We start from the raw sequence: 20,073 nt of genomic DNA, 5'->3' as shown, positions 1-20,073 counted from the left end.
CAAGCTGCGCTACAGGATTATTTACCAACCATTGAGCAACAGGTACCTAGCGAAAAACGAAACCCCAAAAAATCAATGTCAATTCCGTGTCCATCGGCCTTTTTTTTTTTTTTTGGCTCGATTTCCAGGATAACATTGATCGACAGCTCGAAACTCATGGCATGACTGCGAGAATGATGACTGTCGAGGATAAATGCCGAACCTCCAATTTGCCTCTACAGATGGCACATTCCGATGAGCGACAACATTTCAACCCCCTTTTGACATTTTTTGGGCAATTCAATTCTTGCTATTCGTGTATTGTTTATGATTAGTATCTCAACACAAATAAACGAGATGATCTTCGCACCAAGCACAGTTCCGAGTCTTAACCTGCAGCCAGTGTCAGAAGCCACAACTTGCCGTCTAAAGAACAATCCGTTTGCAATTCTACGAGAGCGATCATTACCAATTGAACCAGCCGAATAGTTCGCGAGTCTACTGCTCCCTCTCGCTCTCGTTTTTCCTGCTTCACCTAGCCCTCGCGACTGCGGACGCAAACTACTAAGGCACCACCGGCCATGATACGTTAAGCTGCACCCTACAGATGTACCCCGCATAGATAGGCAGGCCAACTGGTAGCTCGCTCACAGCCGGCCATTTTCGACAACTTTCTGCTTCGATACTCACGAAAATGCCTTTATACGACTACGAAGACGTCGTGAAAACGAACAGCCCGTACCCTCTGTGGTGTGGCAAGCAAACGCCCGGCCACGGACAGCTGCAAGCGCAATCCAACATCGCTTCCCGGGCTTCACTAACATGAACATCAGATTGCTTGTCCACGACCCCGCCACTGGTGACAGGATCGCAGAGTAAGTTATCCACCAAGATCAATTAGCGGGTGTCAGACATCAAGCTCACCCGGGACACAGAGTTCACACGGCATCCGAGGCCGACATAGCCCAGGCTGTTGAGGCAGCGCACCGCCGGTTCTGCGACGGCGACTGGTCGCGCTCTCCACGCCAGCACCGCGCCGACGTGCTGGACCGGGCGGCCGCTCTCCTCGGCAGGCACCTCAACCACCTCATCACGCTCGAGGTGCGGCAGACGGGCCGCGCCGTGCGGGAGATGCGCGCGCAGGTGCCCACGCTCGTCCGCTGGTTCCGGTACTACGCGGCGCTGCTGCGCACCGAGACGCGCGCCGTACTGCCGACCGCCGGGGCGCTGCACAACTGGGCCGACCGCGTGCCGCTGGGCGTCGTCGCGCTCGTCACACCCTTCAACCACCCGCTGCTCATCGCCGTCAAGAAGCTGGCGCCCGCGCTGGCCGCCGGCAACTCGGTCGTGCTCAAGCCGAGCGAGCAGACGCCGGTCACGAGCCTGCTTCTGGGGCCGATCCTCGCCGAGGCCGGCGTCCCGGAGGGCGTGTTCTCGGTGCTGCCGGGCCTGGGCGCGACGGCGGGCAGGGCGCTGGTCGGCCACGAGCTGGTGCGCAAGGTGGACGTCACGGGCGGGACGGCCGCGGGGCGCGCCATCGGGGCGGTTGTCGGCGGCAACTTGGCGAGGTACACGGCGGAGTTAGGCGGTAAGGCGCCGCTGATTGTGTTGGAGAAGGCGTCGGTGGATGCGGCGGTCAATGGTATTGCGTTTGGAGCCTTCATCGCTAGCGGGCAGACGTGCGTGGCTGCCACGCGGATCCTGGTGCATAACAGTGTCATCGACGAGGTGCGGCGCAAGATCAAGGCCAAGGCGGAGTCAATTCAGGAGCGTATGGGATCACCGGCCAACCCAGAGTCGACCATGGGCCCGGTCATCTCCTCAAAGCAGCTCCACAACATTGAGAGTCTTGTCGGCGATGCCCTCGCCGACGGCGCCGATCTTGTCCACGGCGGCGAGCGCATGAGCGGCACCTCGCCCCTCGACGGGACCGACTTCAGCAAAGGTCACTTCTACCCGCCCACCATCCTCGACCTGGGCTCGATCGCCCACCCCCGAGCGCCCATCTGGGAGGAGGATACCAGCAACGGAGGCCCCGTCATAGCCACGCGCCTCTGGCGTGAAGAGGCGTTTGGACCCGTCGTCGTGCTCGTCGGCTTCGACACGGAGGCGCAGGCCGTGGCGCTCGCCAACGACACGCCATACGGCCTCGGGGCGGCGCTGTGGACGACGGAGCTCAGCCAGGCGTTTCGTGTGTCGGAGCAGATCCGCGCGGGCATCGTCTGGGTCAACACGCACCATCGCAACGACCCGAGCAGCCCGTGGGGCGGGCTGACGGCGGCGAGCGGTGTAGGTAGCGAGAACGGCGTCGAGGCGTACCACGCGTATACGATGACGAGGAGCACGATTATCAACTACGCGTCGACGGAGGAGTCCATCGCGCAGGGCGATTGGTTTAGGGTGGGCGCCGGGCAGGTGCGGTATGGTTAGGGATGCAGAGAGTGGGTGCAAGTGTAGATTGCAGGAAGCATGACAATACATCAAATTGGCTATTCGATGTCGCGCATCTCATGAGACCATGCCAATGGTTGGCTCCGACAGGCACGTCAAGTCGGAAACCATTTTCTGCATGATTTCTACTCCCATGAACGGGAGAAGGGGTAATTAATAAGAAGTGGTAAAGAATCAAAGGAAGGGAGGAACCGCTAACCACATTTATTGGTCAATCTATTACAACTTGAAATTACGGATAGAGTCCCATCTGGATAAGGTCGTTATTTTCGCGGCGTATGGTACGGTGAAGCACATTTGTAATTTTGATGAAGTAGCGGAAAGAACATCCGCAAAAAGAAGATATCAACCAAATTCTGTAAATATTTACTTACATTCCTCGCCCGTCGCTCCAGGGACGGTCTCCCGCGGCCACCAAAAGCACGCCATGAGCTGGTAGCCTTATTAGCGTAACCGTTTACTGTAACGGTCTCCGACGTTGATTTCCAGCGGATAGAGAGCCAGCGGCGGTTGGTTATTACCGTTAAAAACCGTCGATCCAGGATGTGAGGCTGGAGATGATCCCAAATGCATCATTTTCGGCGAATATTGGCTTGGTCCATTCATTGCCTCCACCCTGGGGAAGCTCACGCACCAGCACCCCGGGTAGCAGAGATCAAGTGAAATATACGAATATAGGTTGGCTGGAGAGTGTCCGTTCCAGGAAATTGACTCAGTCACGCTCCACAGGAGGCCCGCCACCAAAAGTTCTGGGCACCTTCTCATTTTATTCCGTGGCTGCCGTGAGAAGTGTCCTTCTTCATTCATCATCAGGCACGAGTGCGAGCGGCAAGATGCTGCTGCATGTGATTCAGAAAGTCAGGACCGTCCTGACGGCGGGTAATTCTGCGTACACAGTTGCAGCATTGGTCCTATCACTCGCCTCCATTATCGTTGGCTTGCTATGGACTACACCAAGCTTCAAGACGTGGCGCCAGCTACGAAATCTGCGTCGCGTCAAGCCCAAGAAGAAGAATATGAAGGACCAGTACGATGACAAGTACGCCATACCAGAAGGGACGCCTACCGACGGACCAGTGACCATCAAGGCCATCTTCATCCACCCCATCAAGTCGTGCGCCCCTGTTGAGGTAGACAAGGCCGTGGTCACGAAGGCCGGGCTTCTCTACGACAGGTGCTTCGCTTTTGCGGTTGACGCCGAGGACAAGAAGTCGGACGAGAAGAAGAGCACGCTGCAGTTCATCAGCCAACGCACCAAGCCCAAGATGTCGCTCATCCACACCGAGCTGTGGCTCCCGCGGGAAGGCGGCGACGTCAAAGACCCCCTGGTCCACGCCGGCGGCGCCCTACGCATCACGTTCCCGGACCCCGAGCGTCCGACCCTCACGCGGCGCCTGCAAGCCTGTCTCGAGCAGCTGCGCTGGAACGCCACGCCGCGGTACTCCTTCGTCGTCCCGCTCACGCCCACCATCCGGTACCTGCGCGAGTCGGACCTGCAGCCGCGACCGTTCACCATCCACTCCCGCGAGGCGCAGGGCGTCGACATGGGCCGCCTCGCCGCCGTCGCCGCCGCCGTCCCGCGACTCAAGGCCCTCCTCGGGTACCCCGACCGCCGCACGCTGACGCTCCTCCGGTGCACGCCGGACACGCTGACGCGCACGGACCGCAACCTCGCGCCGCTCGCGCGCATCGGCTCGCGCGCGGTCCACGGCTACACGGACCAGCAGCCGGTCAACGTCAACAGCGTGGCGTCGGTGCACGCCGTGTCGCGGCTGCTGCCGCGGGAGAACAGGCCGCTGGACGCGTTGCGCTTCCGGGCGAACCTGTGGATCGCGGGCGCGGCCGCGTACGACGAGGAGTCGTGGAAGCGGTGCCGCGTGGTACCCCGGCAGCGCCGGAGGGAAGGGGCGAAGTTGGCGACGACGCTGTCGGTGGTGTGCCGCACGTCGAGGTGCACGATGCCCAACGTGGACCCGGAGAGCGGCACGTTCTCGGCGGAGAGGCCGGCGGAGGGGAAGAAGAAGGGGCTGCCGCAGCCGACGACGGCGCTGGTGAGGCATCGCATGGTGGAGAGCGGCAACGGCGCGGCGCTGGGATACCTGGGGATGCACGCGGTGCCGGAGGACAGGGACCTGGACGCAGCGCGGGAGGGGCTGGTGAATCTGGAGATTTGCGTCGGGGATGAGGTTGAGGTGCTGGAGCGAGGGGAGCACCTGTACGGCTCGACGGGAGATTTGTACTAACGGAGGGGTTTGTTTTATGACTGGTGTAATAATAGTCTTTCTTGGCAAGCCTTTCTTCACTTTCATAGCGGGAAGTGGTGATAAGTACTGGTGATAAGTACTGCATATTACCCAGGCAGCAGATGTGGCTTCTGACGTATGATTATCCGTGACGTATTTTTTTTTCCTAGATGCATAGTTAAACAATGGATTATCTGCTGTATATTTGTCAAGCCTAGATTTATTAAAAAAATATATCTGGAAATACTCTGCCCACGAAAATTCGCCATGAATTTACCGTGTGCTTACAGCGACCTGGTTGTGTATATACAGTGCCGAAGAAATAGCTTAATGAATTGTGCTTGGCATGCCTTCAATTCAGCCTTGTTCTTATCAATAGAATTTTACATCGTCGGCCACTCAAGAGAAAGAGAAACTCCAAGATTAATTTTTTTTATCGCGTCTCAGCCAGCAGAATGCCGAATGCGGCAGCAGGAGCTGTCCTCTATCAACTCTAGGGTGAGTTGCGAAATCGTTTGCAGCCAACCCATGTGAAAACGAGAGCAACACCAACACTAGTTACCCCATAGTTGACACTAACCATGATTGTTTCTCAAAACTACCAGCAACTTGGATGCTTTTTATTAGTTCTCATCGAGAGTACCCCGCTACTGCTGGCCGAGGCTGGGTGTCGGAAGCTCCCCGTCTCCGCCCTGAACGGCGATCATAGCGAGCCGATATGCCGGGGGGTTTCGCGGGGCCGTGCCATAGAGTTTACCCGAGGACCGTTCTTGCCTAGGCATTTCTATCTCATCTACCTATAATACACCATGTTCCAGCCACCGACCAAGAGGCTTGCAGCTGAAACCTGGCTTCTCCCACTCCCTCTTCACCTCTACATCAAACCCCCGACAGAGACAAAATGCCACCGTCACCGTACCAAAACGTCGCCTACGACGCTCCGCTCTCCTTCACCGAGCCGACCTGGCTCTGGCGGCGCTACAAGTGCTTCTGGGAGGGCACGCGGGGCAAGACGCTCACCGACCAGGACGTGCCGGCCAAGGACCTCTCCGGACGCTGGATCCTGATCTCGGGCGCCAACAGCGGCATCGGCGAGCAGGCGGCGCTGCACTTTGCGCGGTGCGGCGCCAACCTGGTGCTGGCGTGCCGCGTGAGCCCGGCCGAGAAGCACCCGGGCGCCGTGGCCGACCACTGCACCGCCGAGGCGCGCGCCGCCGGCCACGCCAAGAGCGTCGTCGAGTGGTGGGAGGTGGACATGGGCCGGCTGGCCTCGGTCGAGGCGCTGGCCGCGCGCTGGCTCGCCACGGGCCGGCCTCTCGACGTGCTCTGCAACAACGCCGGCATGGGCACCAACCCGGGCGGCGTCACCCGGCACATCCGCAGCGAGGACGGCTTCGAGCTCGTCCACCAGGTCAACTTTTTGTCGCACGTGTTGCTGACCCTGCGTCTGCTGCCCGCGCTCGCGGCCGCGCCGGCGCCGCGGGTCGTCTGCACCACCTCGTGCATGACCTACGTCGGCGTCTACGACCTGGCCAACTTCAACGGCGACGGCTGCCACGGCGTCCAGCTCTACAACAACAACAAGCTGTACTTCCAGTGCTGGGTCGTTGAGATGCACGAACGGCTGATGCGCTCGGAGAAATACCGACACCTCACGATCAATGGCGTCCACCCGGGCTACGTCAACACGGGCATCTGGACGTTCAAGGCCGGCGAGGGCATCCTCGGGCTGATCAGCCTGGGAATCAGCTTCGTGCTGCAGTGCTTCGCCCGCCTGCTCGGCATCACCCCCAAGCAAGGGTCGTACTGCATCACCAACGCGGCGACGAGCGTCGACGCCGGGCCGGATCCGCTGACGCAGGGCGTCGGCGAGAAGGGCGGACGGGGCGGCGGACGCTACTTCAACCGCATCTGGGAGGCCAGGAACATGCCGCACACGGAGGATGCGGACGCGAGGCTGCGGGTCTGGCGCAAGGTGGACGATGAGCTGCGGCTGACGGAGAAGGGCCTGCTGAGCTGGACTGATTAGAGCAGGGTTATGAATGTAGGGGATTGGGGGTTAAAATGTCTAACTAGCAGCGCGATACAATTGATGTTACAGTCACTATATAAATGGCCTCGCGCATCGAGTGATGATCATCTACAATCAGCCAGTGCCGCCATTTAAATGCCAGCATTGGATGCTGCGCGAATTTCAGCCAAATGCTGAAAACCAGCTCTGGCATACGCAGAGATGCCGTCATCAATTAATATGCCCCATAACTGGTCGCCATTATGCAGAATCCACACACGTTCATGATCGCCCACCACAGATCGTCAGTGCAGGGGTCAACGACATAGTCGTGATGTAATACAAGAGCTGGGCCCCCTCCCCAACCCCCCACGGCAAAATATAAAAAGACCATAAATTGCATCACGATTCCCAAACTTCCTCCCCAAAACCAAACAATCGCATTGTTTACCAATGGCCCCTTACCTGACCCTGGCGCTGCCTTCGCGGACCGTTCCGCTCGCCGGCCGACAAGCCTCCGCCGCAACCGCCACCGTCACCGTCACCGTCACCAGCACCCCGGACCATGGAAGCGGAGGGACAACGCTCACCGGCGGTGCCATCGCGGGCATCGTGGTCGGATCCATGGTCGGCGCCCTCCTCCTCCTCTGGATCGTCCGCTCGTGCTTCAACCTCGGCGCGCCGTCGGACGTTGAGCCTTGGTACGGCCGCCACGCGGAACCGAAGCATCACCACCATCATCACCACAGACGGCCGCGGAGCAGGCAGCGCTCGCGATCTTCGAGCTTGACGCTGCCGCCGGCAGTCGTGGTGAGGCAGGAACGGACAAGGCCGGGAGGTCGGAGAAGTGCAAGTCGGAAAGTCTATAACGCTTACTGAGCATGCTTGAGCTTGAAAGGGTTGATTCAATATTTGTTGCTGGTTGATATCCTATTTGTGTGGGTTATGAGGTTGACGACGCATGTATTTGACAACTATATGAGCGCAAACTGCAAATTATCACAGACTTGTTCCATCCTCTCTCTCCATTCTTGACAACGTGTTTCAATGAATCTTGTGCATCAACTTCAATTAATCTTATTCATAAACTCCCACACCCTCTCCTGAAACAGTTCACGTTCCTCCGACGGCGGACTGTGGCCCGAATACTCAAAAATCGCCAAGACACTACCACCAATACCCGCGTGAATCTCCTCCGCGTCCTCCACCGGCGTGATGGGATCATGCCTGCCCACCACCACCAGCGTCGGCGCCCGGATCTCACGCAGCCGTGCGCGCACGTCAAACCGGGGCATGCTGTAGCTGAACGCCGCGTTGTGGGTTTCGTAGCGGAATCGCATCTTGGCAGCCTCAAAGGCGCCGCCGCCGCCCGCGGCGGGTACGGCCCCCGCCGGTTTCTTGAAGGCCAAGATGGGAAGCGAGTCCGCCACGGTGGCTTCAAAGTCGGCGTCGTCGCGCAAGGTGCCCGACCAGAGGCGCACCTGCTGGGCCGGGTCCGTCGTGAGCTGTGTGGACCGCGCGACGTTGCTCGCGGCGCGGACGGCGCCGCGGGGGCCAAAGGCCCAGGTGTCCCGCAGGATCAGGCCGGTGACGCGCTGCGGATGGGCGAGGGTGTATCCGAGGGCGACGAAGCCGCCATACGAGCCACCAGCGAGGAGGAATGTTTCTTCTCCCGCCCAGGTTCTGGACAAAACGTTTAGTGGTAGGGTTGCAAGACAGTGTCAGGTTGACGGCCCAACGTACCGGATCTCGTCAAGGTCGGCGATCCAGCGCTCGTCGGTCAAGGGCGGCTTGGGGTCGCTCTCGCCGCTGCCTCGCGCGTCGTACACCAGCACGCGAAAGCGACTGGCCAGGAAGCCGAAGGAGTTCTCTGGCTCTAGATGGCTGGACATTCCCGGAGCGCCATGTAGAGCAATGAGGAGCGGCTTGCTCCTGTCTTCGCTCTCGCCGAGAAGTCGAACCAACACCTGTGCGCCGTCACTGAGTGTTACAATGGATTGTCTGACCATGATGTTTTCTTGTAGTTGATGATCCAACTGCCTATGCCGCCAAATTTAGGATAGCGACAAGGGAGTATATATATTTTCTAGTATTTTGCATTAGTAATGCCAAGGCTGGAGAGCCGAGGTTAGTGACAGTTCAAGGGCAGTTGAAGTGAATGTTCCAAGATTCGGGGCCGGGTAGAGTTGCTCGAAACTCTGTTCCCCAGACCGATAAGCCTGCGGCCGTGGGCAGCGGAGCCCGGGGGTTCCCCGATTTATACGAATTACACAAATATTATTCAAGGAACTTCTCCAGTATTCAGAGTTTCCCTAAATTCTGTCAATATTGCAGAGAAAACAGAACTAAACCAAGCGAAGTATACTGGTCTCGTGTCGCAATATTGGCAGTGTGCAACTAACTCTCGTCTCGGATGGGGCTATCCGCTATCTCGGTCAAGAATTTGCTACGATACTTAAGTTGCCCTAGTTCAGACTGGTGTTTTTGAAAGTCAAATTGACAAGATACAAAAGCCAGTCATGAAGTAAAAGAGTACAGGGCACATTTTTCAGTTTCCTGACCCGACAGGATGCATGGTGGCGGTTTCCAAGGGGATGAATCTGACTCTGATGATTGTCCCTAACTATTATGACTCCAGAGCTGACCTTTGAGCAGTCAATACCAACATAACTGACTCTTTGCCGCCGCAATCTGTTTTTAATTTCCACTCGTCATGGCAGAAATGGAGTCCAATGTTACTAAGCGCTCTGCGAGGAAACATGGCTGTCCCCCTCCAAGCCGACCTACATGGTACTACCGAGTGCTTAAGCTCTGCATGAATCGTTGTCATCTGGGAACACGGCCGAGCGACTATGATCTTGATCTTTTTGATCTCGAAGAGAAACCGAAGGAGTGCAGCAAATGCGGCCGAGATCCCGACGGCGACTTCGAAGACGACCCCGAAGACGACTCCTACTGGGACGGGGGCGGGGAGGACTGCGATCATATAAGCGAGAGGTCATATCAAGAGTCCGGCGCCGGCTGCTATTACGAAATGAAAGCAGAGCGAGAAGAAAGAAAAAGAGTTCTGAAAGAAGAGGACGAAATAAAAGCAAAGAAAGAAGAAAGAAGAAGAGTTCTGAAAGAAAAGGAGTCGGAGTTTGTGGCCAACAGAACGGCAGAAGTCAATCAAGCCTACCATGCAAGTCTGCGCAAATTCTCTGCAAAGAAGCGGTCAGCCGCCCAGCAGAGCCTGAGGATGGCTACAAGGGAGACCTTTGTTCTGTTTTGCGATGCTTATATGAATCATTGCAAAGGCTTGGACGATAACTTTGTTGAATTCAGGACCCTGTCGACCATGACGAGGACGACGAAGATGAGGACAACAATGATGAGGACAAAGATGATGACGAGGATAACGGCGAGGAGTGTAGTATTGCCACAGGAGTACGTGCTCAACGTGCCGAGGAAGCAGCCGCTGAGTCGTCTCGAAAGAGCTCCAGGTGGAGGAAGGCCACTGTCATGTTGAATGCCCACGTCTCCTGTGACCTTGCTTCATGCAAGCGGCCGGAAAGGGGAGGAAGAGAGAAGACAGTGGCCAAGTCCTCCGGTGGAAAATATACCCTGGTTTTCCAGTTCATCAACACCGACTACTTGATCATGAGGAACTTTGCTCTTGGCGGCAACTCGCCGTCGGGGTCAGCGCCAAGGAGATTCAAGTTCATGGGCGTACGCAAAGCTCTAGTTACCAAGTACAGATGCGAAGAGGCTTTGAGGGTCGGTCACCGGAGGGGTCGGTCACCTTCCCCCGGTGGCACTTGGTTTGAGAGATCACATCCCGAGGGGTGGTGGAACTCCTATTGGTAGAGTGTAGACTTCGCTACACTATTTTGACATGAGAGGATTGTAATTTTGAGACCAGAAAAAACAACTGACCGTTTAAAAAGTAGGCAAATTGCATCTTTATTAATTATTTGTGTAGTATTGCGCATGAAAAAGTACACTTGAAAGATGTGATATGCTGAGAAAGAAAACCACTTTACGCGGAGACGCGTCCCGACGCGCTCCACCAGGCAAGCTCAAACGAAGTGGCCAGTCACATACAACCGTGCAACGTTATTCATAACTCCATCGAGAAGCATTGGAAATTGGCACGCTAGCTGACGTCTGAAAATCTACAGGCCAGCGGACCTGGATGTAGTAAATGATAAGCATGGGCCATGACAGCAACGGCTACGATGAAGGCCCTCCAACAAAGCGCCAGCGAAGCTCCCCGTCCTTGGACACCACCATGCTCTCCGCGTCCGAGGACCTCCTCATAAACGGCCACGACACGGCCATGGACACTCAAACCACAGATGACGCAGCCGAAGCGCCTGCATCGACACCCGTCACCACGCCCCGGAAGCGCGGCCGGCCACCGAAGCAGACGCCTACCAAGTCCCCGGCCACGCCCTCCACCTCCGGGCGCACCACCACGCACCTCACGCCGCTCAAGGCCGTCGGGCCCAACGCCTCTACGCCCGGCCGCAACGCCGCCGACCGCTCCGCGCGACGGAAGACGGCGCGCGCACTGCTCTCTCACGCCGCCGGCGACGGTCCCAGTGACGACGAGGCGGACGCCGCCGGCGAGGAGGACGAGGACCTGGCGCGGGCCATCTTTGGCGACTCCTCAGACGAAGATGACGACGACGACGACGACGACGAAGAAGAAGACGATGGCATGCTGCTCCCCGAAGAAGAAGCTGCGGCCGTGGGAACGCCTACGAAGACGAGGAAGCGACGCGCGCCGACCACGCGCCGACGGCGCGCCAGGTCCCCCACGCCGCCGCGCGACCTCCCGCCGCACGAGACGTACTTTTTCCACAACAAGCCCGGCCGCCCCAAGACGTCCGACAACACGCTCGCCGGGCTGCGGCCGCTCACCCACGACGAGTACTTTGACGTCGTCAGCCGTCTCCCGGAGCAGCACGCCGAGGACGTCGCCCGCCTCGAGGCGCTGCACGCCGAGTCCTTTGCGCAGTGGGCGCTGGAGCTCGCGCGCGGCTTCGGCGTGTGCCTCTACGGCCACGGGTCGAAGCGCGCGCTGCTCCATCCTGGCGCGTCTCTCCGCCACGCCGTCCGCCTCCGTCGCGGTCGTCGTGCACTCGATCGACGGCCCCGCGCTGCGCCGCGGCTCGTACGCGGCCCTCGCCGCCCTCGCCGCGCACCCCGCGGTGCACCTCGCGTGCTCCGTGGACGGGCCCGACTTTGCGCTGCTGTGGGACGTGGGCGCGCGGTCCGCGCTGGACCTCGTCTTCCACGACGCCACGACGTTCGCGCCGCGCGCGCCGGCGGAGCTCGACCCGGTCGACGAGGTGCACGAGCTGCTCGGGCGCAGGGCGCGGCGCGTGCACGGGCGTGAGGGCGTCGCGTTCGTGCTGCGCAGCTTGCCGGAGAACGCGCGCAACCTCTTCCGCCTGCTGGTCGGCGAGGTGCTCGTCGCCATGGACGAGGACGACGCCGCCGCCGCCGAGGTAGACGGCGGCGCGGGTGTTGAGTACAGGATGGTGTACAACAAGGCTGTCGAGGAGTTTGTATGCAGTTCGGAAATGGCTTTCCGGACGCTGCTGAAAGAGTATGGTCTCCTTTATCCTTTTCCTTTTCCTCAAAGCTGGCTTTGGGGCTTTTACTTGGCCATCTTCATGCTAACAGCGATTGTGCAGGTTTCACGATCATCAAATCATTACCAGTCGGAAAGATGCGCTGGGGACGGAGCTGTTGAGTCTCCCGTTTCCGCGGGAGGAGCTGGAGGCGATCTTGGAGGATCTAATGGCGTAGGTATCTTGTTATCATTTACACACGTGATGGCTGAAAAGTATACATCTTTATTCGACTTGACGGGTCGCTGATACGCTACAACTCTTATGTAGTCTGTATTATGTACATGTAATGCTGCGGCAATGTCGTTTGTGTAATATTAGTTTATGCGAGAATGATGGCCGTTGCGTCGTCATGGGGCGTGGGTGCCTTCTCTGTCCCGTCGGTCAATATCTATACCCCCAGGCTCTTGACGCACGTCCATAGAACAACCGGTACAATCACGTTATCGTTTCCTCCCGTTAGGACAGCCTCAGTGACGCTCGCCAACGAAGCGCACACGCCCGCGTTCCTCGCTGTCGCCAGCAACCCTAATGGCTCGTCGGGCGTGGGCCAGCCGCCGACGCGCAGCCAGGCGCTCGCAAAGGCCAGGCCTGCAAAGACAGCTGCGGCGAAGGCGACGCTTCCTTCAAGGCTCTTGCCACCACCCCAGAGCCACTTGCGATGACCGTAGCGGCGACCGATGAGGCTCGCGGCGGCGTCACCTAGACCGACGCAGACGACGCCTGCCACCATGCTCACGTCGCGCGTGGGTACCTCCCAGCCCGCAGCATAGCCTTGCCCCCCGCGACCGACTGCGGCCAGCGCCAGCCACAGCGGGATGGCGCAGCCGATGAGTAGAAAGATGTGGGAGACGACGACAGGGCCGCGAAAGTCGCGGCCGTCAACGTACGGTGCAAGGAACGTGGCGATGGGCTTGGATAGCGGTGGTAGTTGGCTGGCACGTAGTAGGTCCAGGATCAAAAATATGGCGAGGATGAGCCCGAGAGCCAGTGCAGCGTACGCTGGGTCCACGTACAGTGCTGGCAGGAACATGCCCACCATCATGAAGTGAAAGACCTTGCGGCGGGTATCGACCTCGTAGGTGTTCTTTAGCTGGAACACGACGAGCAGACCGACAAACAAGATAGCGAGCCAGTAGCCACTGAGGAGGAGGCGCGTTGTAGCGGCGCCAAAGCGCTGCAGGCGCAGCTTCTCGACCCAGCCTAAGCCAGCCACCGCCGCGTCCGGCATGTTGGTATGGTTGGGGGGAAGGCAGATCCATCGTTCCAGGTTCGCCGTCACGACCTGCAAACGGAACCATGGGAGGTCGCCGAATAGGTAGCTCAAGGCCCAACCGATGGGCTCCTGGCTGGACAGCGCGTAACGTGCGACGTAGGTGCGGATGCCAACCAAGATCAGCAGGACAATGCAGGCATACACGTAGGCTGCATACGCCCACTTTCGAGCCGTGGCTTGCTCGTAAGTGAGTTTAAGAAATGGTCGCACAGAGAGCGACGTAGCTCGTTTTCGCCGACCAGATGGCGTATGCCCACTGTTGCGACGTGCTTGTTGGTCTGGTATCGGCAGTGTGTGTCGTCGCGAGATTCCCTCAATACTATCCTCGTCATAATCCGCAGCAGCCCTGGTTGCATTAGGTTCCGCCCGGGCCGGACTCGATATGGCCCCCATCGTTCGCACTCGGGCAGGTGTACGAAACACCAGCACGGTGTCGTCCTCGTCCTCGGAAGAGCACGCTGTGGAGTAGGCCGGGTCGTCGGGCTGCAAGCCGCGAAGCTCGGCACGCAGTTGACGCAGCGAGAGTAATCGCAGCAAAGACTTCCAGATGGGTGACTTTCGGGCGCTGGGAAGCCTGCGGAAGCGCCACTTGGGCACCCGGGCAAGCGAGATGCCCCATCGGATCACGGCGCCGCAGACGACGAGGACGCCGAGGCCGCCGCCCCAGAGCAAGGCCTTGAGTATCTGCATCTGCGGCGACTTGCCGAGAATGAGAACGTTGATGAGTGCAATTGACAGCAGCTGGAGCTCGGCCATCAGCAGACTGGTTGTGGTCAGACAGTGCAAGAGAAGGCAAAAGGTTCTGTGCAAAGGATACAGCAGAACGATAACCTCTCTGGATAGAGGAAGGTTGGCAGAGCCCTGGCGAAGATGGTTGCCAGAGTCCTTCCCCCATAATAGAGGGAGGCATGTCACCGCCCATTGAATCGTGTCGTAATAAGCAGTATACTCGAGTTTCGGGAAGAGCTGCTGCGGGAGGGCGCTGAGGCTGAGGATGATGTTTGGCAGAAGCACGGCCAGATTGTCAACAGAAATGAGAAGGGATACAAGTATTGTTATGGCTGGCGGATATAACAACGGCGCAGGGTCGAAATTGGCCGGTATTGTGATCGGTACCCATCGCGAGGGGCTTCGTTTGCGATACGACCATATCAAGACTCGAAGTGGGTAGACGGCCGTGAGAGTGGTGGCAAGGCCGAGAAACAGCTTAAAATCTATTCTCTGTGAGCGGAGATGGCAAAACGATGATTCAGCGAAACATACCCTGGTTCCATTTTCGGTATATTGGCGCCACGTGCGAGTTGGTGGTGACGAAGGCGCCCAGGAGGGCGAGGATGCCCCCTTCCGTAAGCCGGCGCACGACATTGCGGTAGCGCCGGAGCGGACTGAGCAGTATGCTTCCCGAGGAGCTTGACTTGGATACGGTGTCCTTGCCAAGCAGCGGCTCCTCCTCCTCCTCTATGACGGACGGGGAGGCGGGGGTCGCCGTGCCCGAGGGTACCTCGTTGCGGCCGCGCAGCCCCTTATGAAGCCTGGCCCTGGGCGCGGGCAGGCCGCGCAGGAAGTGCTCGTCGTCGGCCTCGGTGCCGCTATCGCTGACCGGCGTCGACTCCTCGGAGAGGATGCCCGGGCGAATGGGCGAGGGCGGCGGCGGCAGGCGGTCGCAGTCGTAGAGGATCTCATGGCGGCGACGATGATACGGGTGCGGCGAGCGCAGCCCGGCGCGCAAGTGTGCTAGTTCGTCAGTCTCGGCAGCGCTGGGCAGCTCTTTGGAGTTGGGCTCGCCCATGACGGATGGCGGCGCATCGACCGCGGGGGAAGGATGCTCCGTTGGAGGCGGGAGGTGCGTGAAGCTTCCCTCTGCTTCAGCTATAGCGCAACGTAGTTGATGACGAGCCGCGCGGTTCCACCATATGACGCGAGGTCAATGGTAATCAGCATGGGCGTGTTAGCAGAGGAATGTCTATGATTCGGCCCATGGATAATTTCGGTGCGAGAAGCGAGTGGGTTGTAGGGCAAAAACGAGAGCTTGCAAACATCACATGAAAGCAACGCGTTCTGGGTAAGGGCTTGGCATTAACTTGGTATGTATGTATGTAGGTCCGTAGGTACGTACATACAGTAGCTTGTAACCATGTACCAAGGCAGCGAACGCTGTACGGATATAACCGGCGCGTGTTGGCGGGCACACAGAACGCGGGTACCTTGACTGTAGTTTATCCAACCTTGAAGTGAGACTAGGGTAGTAGAAAATATTATTTAATAATAAGTATATTATATATATAAGATACTTATATTTCTATATACTATTACATAAAGTTTTTCATTTTAATAATATACATAGAATCTGAAGGATAATTCAAGAATACAGCAGCGCTGCTCCTGAAACACGTGGCATTCCCCCACGACAAGTTCAAAAATGGGGCTCTATTTGACAGGGCAACGATGCAGCGCATCATGGGTGAGCATGTCGAGTATTGCCGCACCCAAGTCATCCCTGATGCGGGACAGCTTTCACAGGGGACTGATATATATCAGGCGCTTCATCGACTTGCCACGCAAATGAGGGTGTTTTCAGTCGTCAACTACACATACAAAACAAAGACATGACGCACTACAAAATTCAGATATATGAAACTGTATACCTTAATCTCTAGTCCTCATCATACTTTCTCATACACATCTTGATAATTGCCATTGTTCCACCAGCCAGCGTCCATCCTCCATTTTACCAGCCTGAACAGGTGCAAAAGTTCCTTATCCGGGTTTGTTTTCTTCTTCTCGATCTTGAACGACTTGACAATTCCCGCAGCCTCGAACGGACCTGTTAATATATATTCCCAAGACCCAACACCGCGCTCTCCCCAGATAACTCCACTCTCACTTGCGTAATGCGTTTGTTTAAGCACCCGTATGTATTTCGCAGCGGCGTCAAGATAAATCTGCATTGACGGTTTCCCATAGTGGAAGGGAAAGGACTCATAATATGAAGCAAGATCCCTAAAGGCTTCCCACATAGCATCGGTAAACTGACAAAACGCAATCTTCCCTGCGTCTCGAATGCGTTGGTAGTAGTGATCATTACGGTCGCCAAATATTTCATGCCAAAAAATAGAATAGCCGTACTTGTAATACTCGCGCTGGGGAAACTTGTCTTCGACATACCCTTGAATTACCTTGTCCTCAGCAAAGTATTCAAGCTCATTCGTGTTGACAAACATCTCGTTGACAGAATAAGGTGAAAACGCAGATAAATACGCTGGTACTGATGTCATATCTGCCCGCATTGTTTCCGCTGTGGGCGTTACGACGCGATCTGCCTGTAGCTGTTGTAAAGGTGAGGAGAGCGTAGCCTTACGAGTCGCAGGTGAGCAATCTTCGAAGTCCTCGTGCCACACCCCCACTTGAACTAATGTAAGTCGGTGTTCTGAATCCTGGGGTCGGATTCAGTTTCAATTAATCACTAATCAATCGCGGCGATTATACATGTCTGCTAATGGCGTATCGCTATATGGGTCCAGGGGTCTTCGTGGTCAGCACCGATACCTGTCTACTCTTGAGCTCGTCAAGGTCATACGTGCAGTTGTCATTGTACATGGCTCTTATCGATGATGACGCCGAATTTCACATGTGCAGGTCTGATGCAGCAATATAAGTGAGTTGCCGCGTGTGAATACCATGATGTTATGTCAGACCACAGCTCTGGTGGAGCGATGACATGGGTACATGAAGCGACCGACATACAGATGGAAAGAAGCGCAGCACCAGCTAATAAAACTAATAATTACAGCCTGCCACAGCCCTGAGTATGAGTCACCTACCAATCTGTCCGCGATAAATACAGATTCTTCCGGAGTCCCTGGAATTTCTATGACTTGGGTCTTTGTCTTCTAAGACTCTACTTGTTTGACCCTGACTATACATACTATCAAAGTTGTAACAGTGAACAAAACAGTGGTGATCATAAACGGCATTCCGATCCAGATACCGCCCAGTTTGAGCCCCCATTGAAAAGCCGCCGCAAAAACCGGCCCCCCAGTGACGAGTCCAACATACGTAACAGAGGTGACACTGGTGTACAGCAGGCTCACATATCGCGGTTCTACCATGGCTGTGAGCAAGCTGCGCGCTGTAACTGTGAAAGTGAAGCCTAGAGCAATAAGGCTTTGCCCCAGCACGACGCCAAAAGGGTGAGGCGAAAGGAAGATGAAGGTCGATCCGACAACCAGGCAGACACTGCTAGCGACAGTGACGTGTTTGTCTGCCTGCCATTGAACGAGGCCCTTTTGACAGGTCAAATAATGGAGGACTCTAGGAACAACCAAGAATAGCACGACGAGATTAATGCCGGCGCGGAGGGGAAGGAGGTACGAAGCCTAGAGAAGTTTGCCTATTAGCGTTGCCATTGTTTCAAACTGGGGTGACCTGGCACAAACCTGTGCGTAGTCCCAGCTGAACTTGAAGGAGCTGAATTGGAGAAGCACGTTGGAAAATTGACGACTCAGCTGGCAGCAGAAGAACGCAATGAGCATCAAGACTACATCCCTTGTTAACCAAACGCCAACGCGAGAGGTATAAGTCGACGACCCCTGCTTCCGCTGGTCATGAGGAATGCCAGCGACGGAATTGTTGATAGGGCTGGGGCGACCGCTCTCATCGTCGATAGTGTTGCGTTCCGGTATTGGCTGGTATTTTGCTGGCGGCGGCGGAAAGAAGCGGCGACCAAGCAGAACGAGAACAACCAAAGTTGCTACCATAATGCCAATGCTGCCAAATACTGGTATCCAAGGGTTGATAGACAAAAGGGCAGAGCCCAAAGGAATGGAGACCATTTCTGAGAGCAAGGTGGCCGCATGGACGTAGGAGAAGGCGGCGATTCTTGTTTGCAGAAGCCGTCCCAGTTAGCCGCGGGGACCAGTTCAATCCTGACGCTGGCGCATACAATTGAGGGGGCGCGCTTACCTTTGCTGCGGCGTACACATGTCGGCAATCATGGTATAACACATGGCAATCATGGTTGCGCCCCCTCCTCCGATGATTTGAAAGGCGCCGGAGAACCACAAGGTGCGCAACGGTAGAGTCTGTGGAAGCCAGCCTGTTGTTTGTAAGCCACTCAGCGATTTGCTTCGGGAAAAAGGGAAACGAGAGCGCCGCACCACAGGAACGAAAAAATAGAGCAAAAAGAGTCAGAACACTTACAAACTGCGGCGATCCAGCACTCGCCCAGCAAATTGCCAAAGAGAGCCAGCGTGAGCACATTGGCGCGGCCGATGTAGTTGGCCAAAACACCGTACGGTATAGAAACCACGATGCCTGGAAAGAAACCCGAGAGGGAGGTTAATAAAACACGATCAAGAGAATCGTCGTGTTTGGGGCTATGCAAACGGCGCACCAGGGATAGTGTCAAACGTTTCCTTCCAGCCGTTGACGATGGCCAGCTCACCCTGCACGGCGGCGACCTTGCAATCACCCATCGCATCGTCGCGGCCCCAGGCGTGGTAATAGTTGCGGCAGATGATGTTCTCGAATATGACTAGCCGGGGCGTCGTGGGCACGCTGGCGACCACGTCGAGTATCAAGATGATGGCGCTGGCGGCGAGGGTAACGGTGAGGGCAGTGGGCGATGCGCCGCCGCCAGGCTTGCTCTCCTCGTCGTCGTCGTCAGGCGGCGGCAATGTCAGGGCATGTTGTGTTGGGAGCAGGGGAGATTCTTCCGTATTTTTGACGGCGTTTAGCTCTTCCTGCTCCTCTTCTTCTTCCGGGAATGCGCGCCGGTGCGGTCGACCCTCTGCGCCAAGCATGGTGAGTGATGCTGCTGCTCGTCACAGGTCGGCCGTGGGGATGCTCTATGGAAAGTCCTTCTAGGAGGGTGAGAGGATTTTGCCGTGAAGATATAGACCAAAATGCTCCGGGGGCAACTCGGTGATATTTGAGAGAGCAAACGACGAGGACGGCAAACGGCGAGAGCTATGAGGGGGCTTACCGGTCGGTATTTGAGCCGACGACGAAACCCTTGCTGACGCACGTAGATGGCGGCATGCATGGCGGCGGTGAATTCATGTGTGCGCCCGTTTGTATGTGTGTGCGCCAGACAATGCGGGCGACAGCCACTGTCATGCAGTACGGCCATTCGACAGAGTGAATCATGCTGATGGTGGTGGAAGGCGATGACCTGGAGAAGGATTCTCGGAAGCATTCGTTTTGGGTTACAAAGGCTACCCCTCTAGGCACTAACAAGGCACACATACATACATGCAACTTGGCACGTGCCTTGGGTGTATGGGTAGCACAGGTAGTTATAGCATCAATCCCGCAATCCAAGGCCCCCAATCGTGGGCATCTCTCTGTACCTAACTCTCTGCCTGCCCAGTCCAGCTTTGCGCTTTGCGCGCCACAGCCAACGTTCCCCCCAAGTGCTCTGGTAGGGGGGGGAAACAGCAGAAAAAGAGAGAAAAGCACTCGCCATGTTCACCGATGTCAGTCCCGACCGTT

At 57.0% G+C, this 20,073-nt stretch overlaps 8 protein-coding genes across 8 annotated transcripts; 5 read left to right on the top strand and 3 right to left on the bottom strand.

Moving 5' to 3' along the window:
* Positions 1–801: 801 nt before the first annotated feature.
* Positions 802–2,409, top strand: ISF_01666 (betaine aldehyde dehydrogenase; the record flags this gene model as incomplete). Its single annotated transcript, XM_018845273.1, has 2 exons — positions 802–854; positions 915–2,409. 2 exons carry the CDS (start codon positions 802–804, stop codon positions 2,407–2,409), a joined length of 1,548 nt encoding a protein of 515 aa, XP_018708039.1.
* Positions 2,410–3,263: 854 nt separating this feature from the next.
* On the top strand, positions 3,264–4,673 carry ISF_01665 (MOSC, beta barrel; the record flags this gene model as incomplete). The annotated part of the gene is made up of 1 exon (XM_018845272.1): positions 3,264–4,673. The coding sequence occupies one exon, from the start codon at positions 3,264–3,266 to the stop codon at positions 4,671–4,673; it is 1,410 nt and encodes a 469-aa protein (XP_018708038.1).
* Positions 4,674–5,574: 901 nt separating this feature from the next.
* ISF_01664 (NAD(P)-binding domain protein) lies at positions 5,575–6,702 on the top strand (the record flags this gene model as incomplete). Its single annotated transcript, XM_018845271.1, has 1 exon — positions 5,575–6,702. The coding sequence occupies one exon, from the start codon at positions 5,575–5,577 to the stop codon at positions 6,700–6,702; it is 1,128 nt and encodes a 375-aa protein (XP_018708037.1).
* A 429-nt stretch (positions 6,703–7,131) lies between these two features.
* Positions 7,132–7,413, bottom strand: ISF_01663 (hypothetical protein; the record flags this gene model as incomplete). The annotated part of the gene is made up of 1 exon (XM_018845270.1): positions 7,132–7,413. One exon carries the CDS (start codon positions 7,411–7,413, stop codon positions 7,132–7,134), a length of 282 nt encoding a protein of 93 aa, XP_018708036.1.
* Positions 7,414–7,751: 338 nt separating this feature from the next.
* On the bottom strand, positions 7,752–8,693 carry ISF_01662 (alpha/beta hydrolase fold protein; the record flags this gene model as incomplete). Its single annotated transcript, XM_018845269.1, has 2 exons — positions 7,752–8,367; positions 8,428–8,693. 2 exons carry the CDS (start codon positions 8,691–8,693, stop codon positions 7,752–7,754), a joined length of 882 nt encoding a protein of 293 aa, XP_018708035.1.
* A 1,492-nt stretch (positions 8,694–10,185) lies between these two features.
* Positions 10,186–10,530, top strand: ISF_01661 (hypothetical protein; the record flags this gene model as incomplete). Its single annotated transcript, XM_018845268.1, has 1 exon — positions 10,186–10,530. The coding sequence occupies one exon, from the start codon at positions 10,186–10,188 to the stop codon at positions 10,528–10,530; it is 345 nt and encodes a 114-aa protein (XP_018708034.1).
* Positions 10,531–10,876: 346 nt separating this feature from the next.
* On the top strand, positions 10,877–12,483 carry ISF_01660 (Origin recognition complex, subunit 2; the record flags this gene model as incomplete). The annotated part of the gene is made up of 3 exons (XM_018845267.1): positions 10,877–11,718; positions 11,744–12,280; positions 12,369–12,483. 3 exons carry the CDS (start codon positions 10,877–10,879, stop codon positions 12,481–12,483), a joined length of 1,494 nt encoding a protein of 497 aa, XP_018708033.1.
* A 213-nt stretch (positions 12,484–12,696) lies between these two features.
* Positions 12,697–19,382, bottom strand: ISF_01659 (Major facilitator superfamily domain, general substrate transporter; the record flags this gene model as incomplete). The annotated part of the gene is made up of 10 exons (XM_018845266.1): positions 12,697–14,344; positions 14,399–14,795; positions 14,845–15,450; positions 16,177–16,195; positions 16,251–17,015; positions 17,508–17,957; positions 18,018–18,459; positions 18,544–18,676; positions 18,781–18,894; positions 18,974–19,382. The coding sequence occupies 10 exons, from the start codon at positions 19,380–19,382 to the stop codon at positions 12,697–12,699; spliced, it is 4,983 nt and encodes a 1,660-aa protein (XP_018708032.1).
* Positions 19,383–20,073: the final 691 nt, after the last annotated feature.

This window comes from Cordyceps fumosorosea (genome assembly GCF_001636725.1).
Source record: "Cordyceps fumosorosea ARSEF 2679 chromosome Unknown scaffold_2, whole genome shotgun sequence".
NCBI lineage: Eukaryota > Fungi > Ascomycota > Sordariomycetes > Hypocreales > Cordycipitaceae > Cordyceps > Cordyceps fumosorosea.
This window is presented reverse-complemented; position numbering and strand designations above follow the sequence as displayed.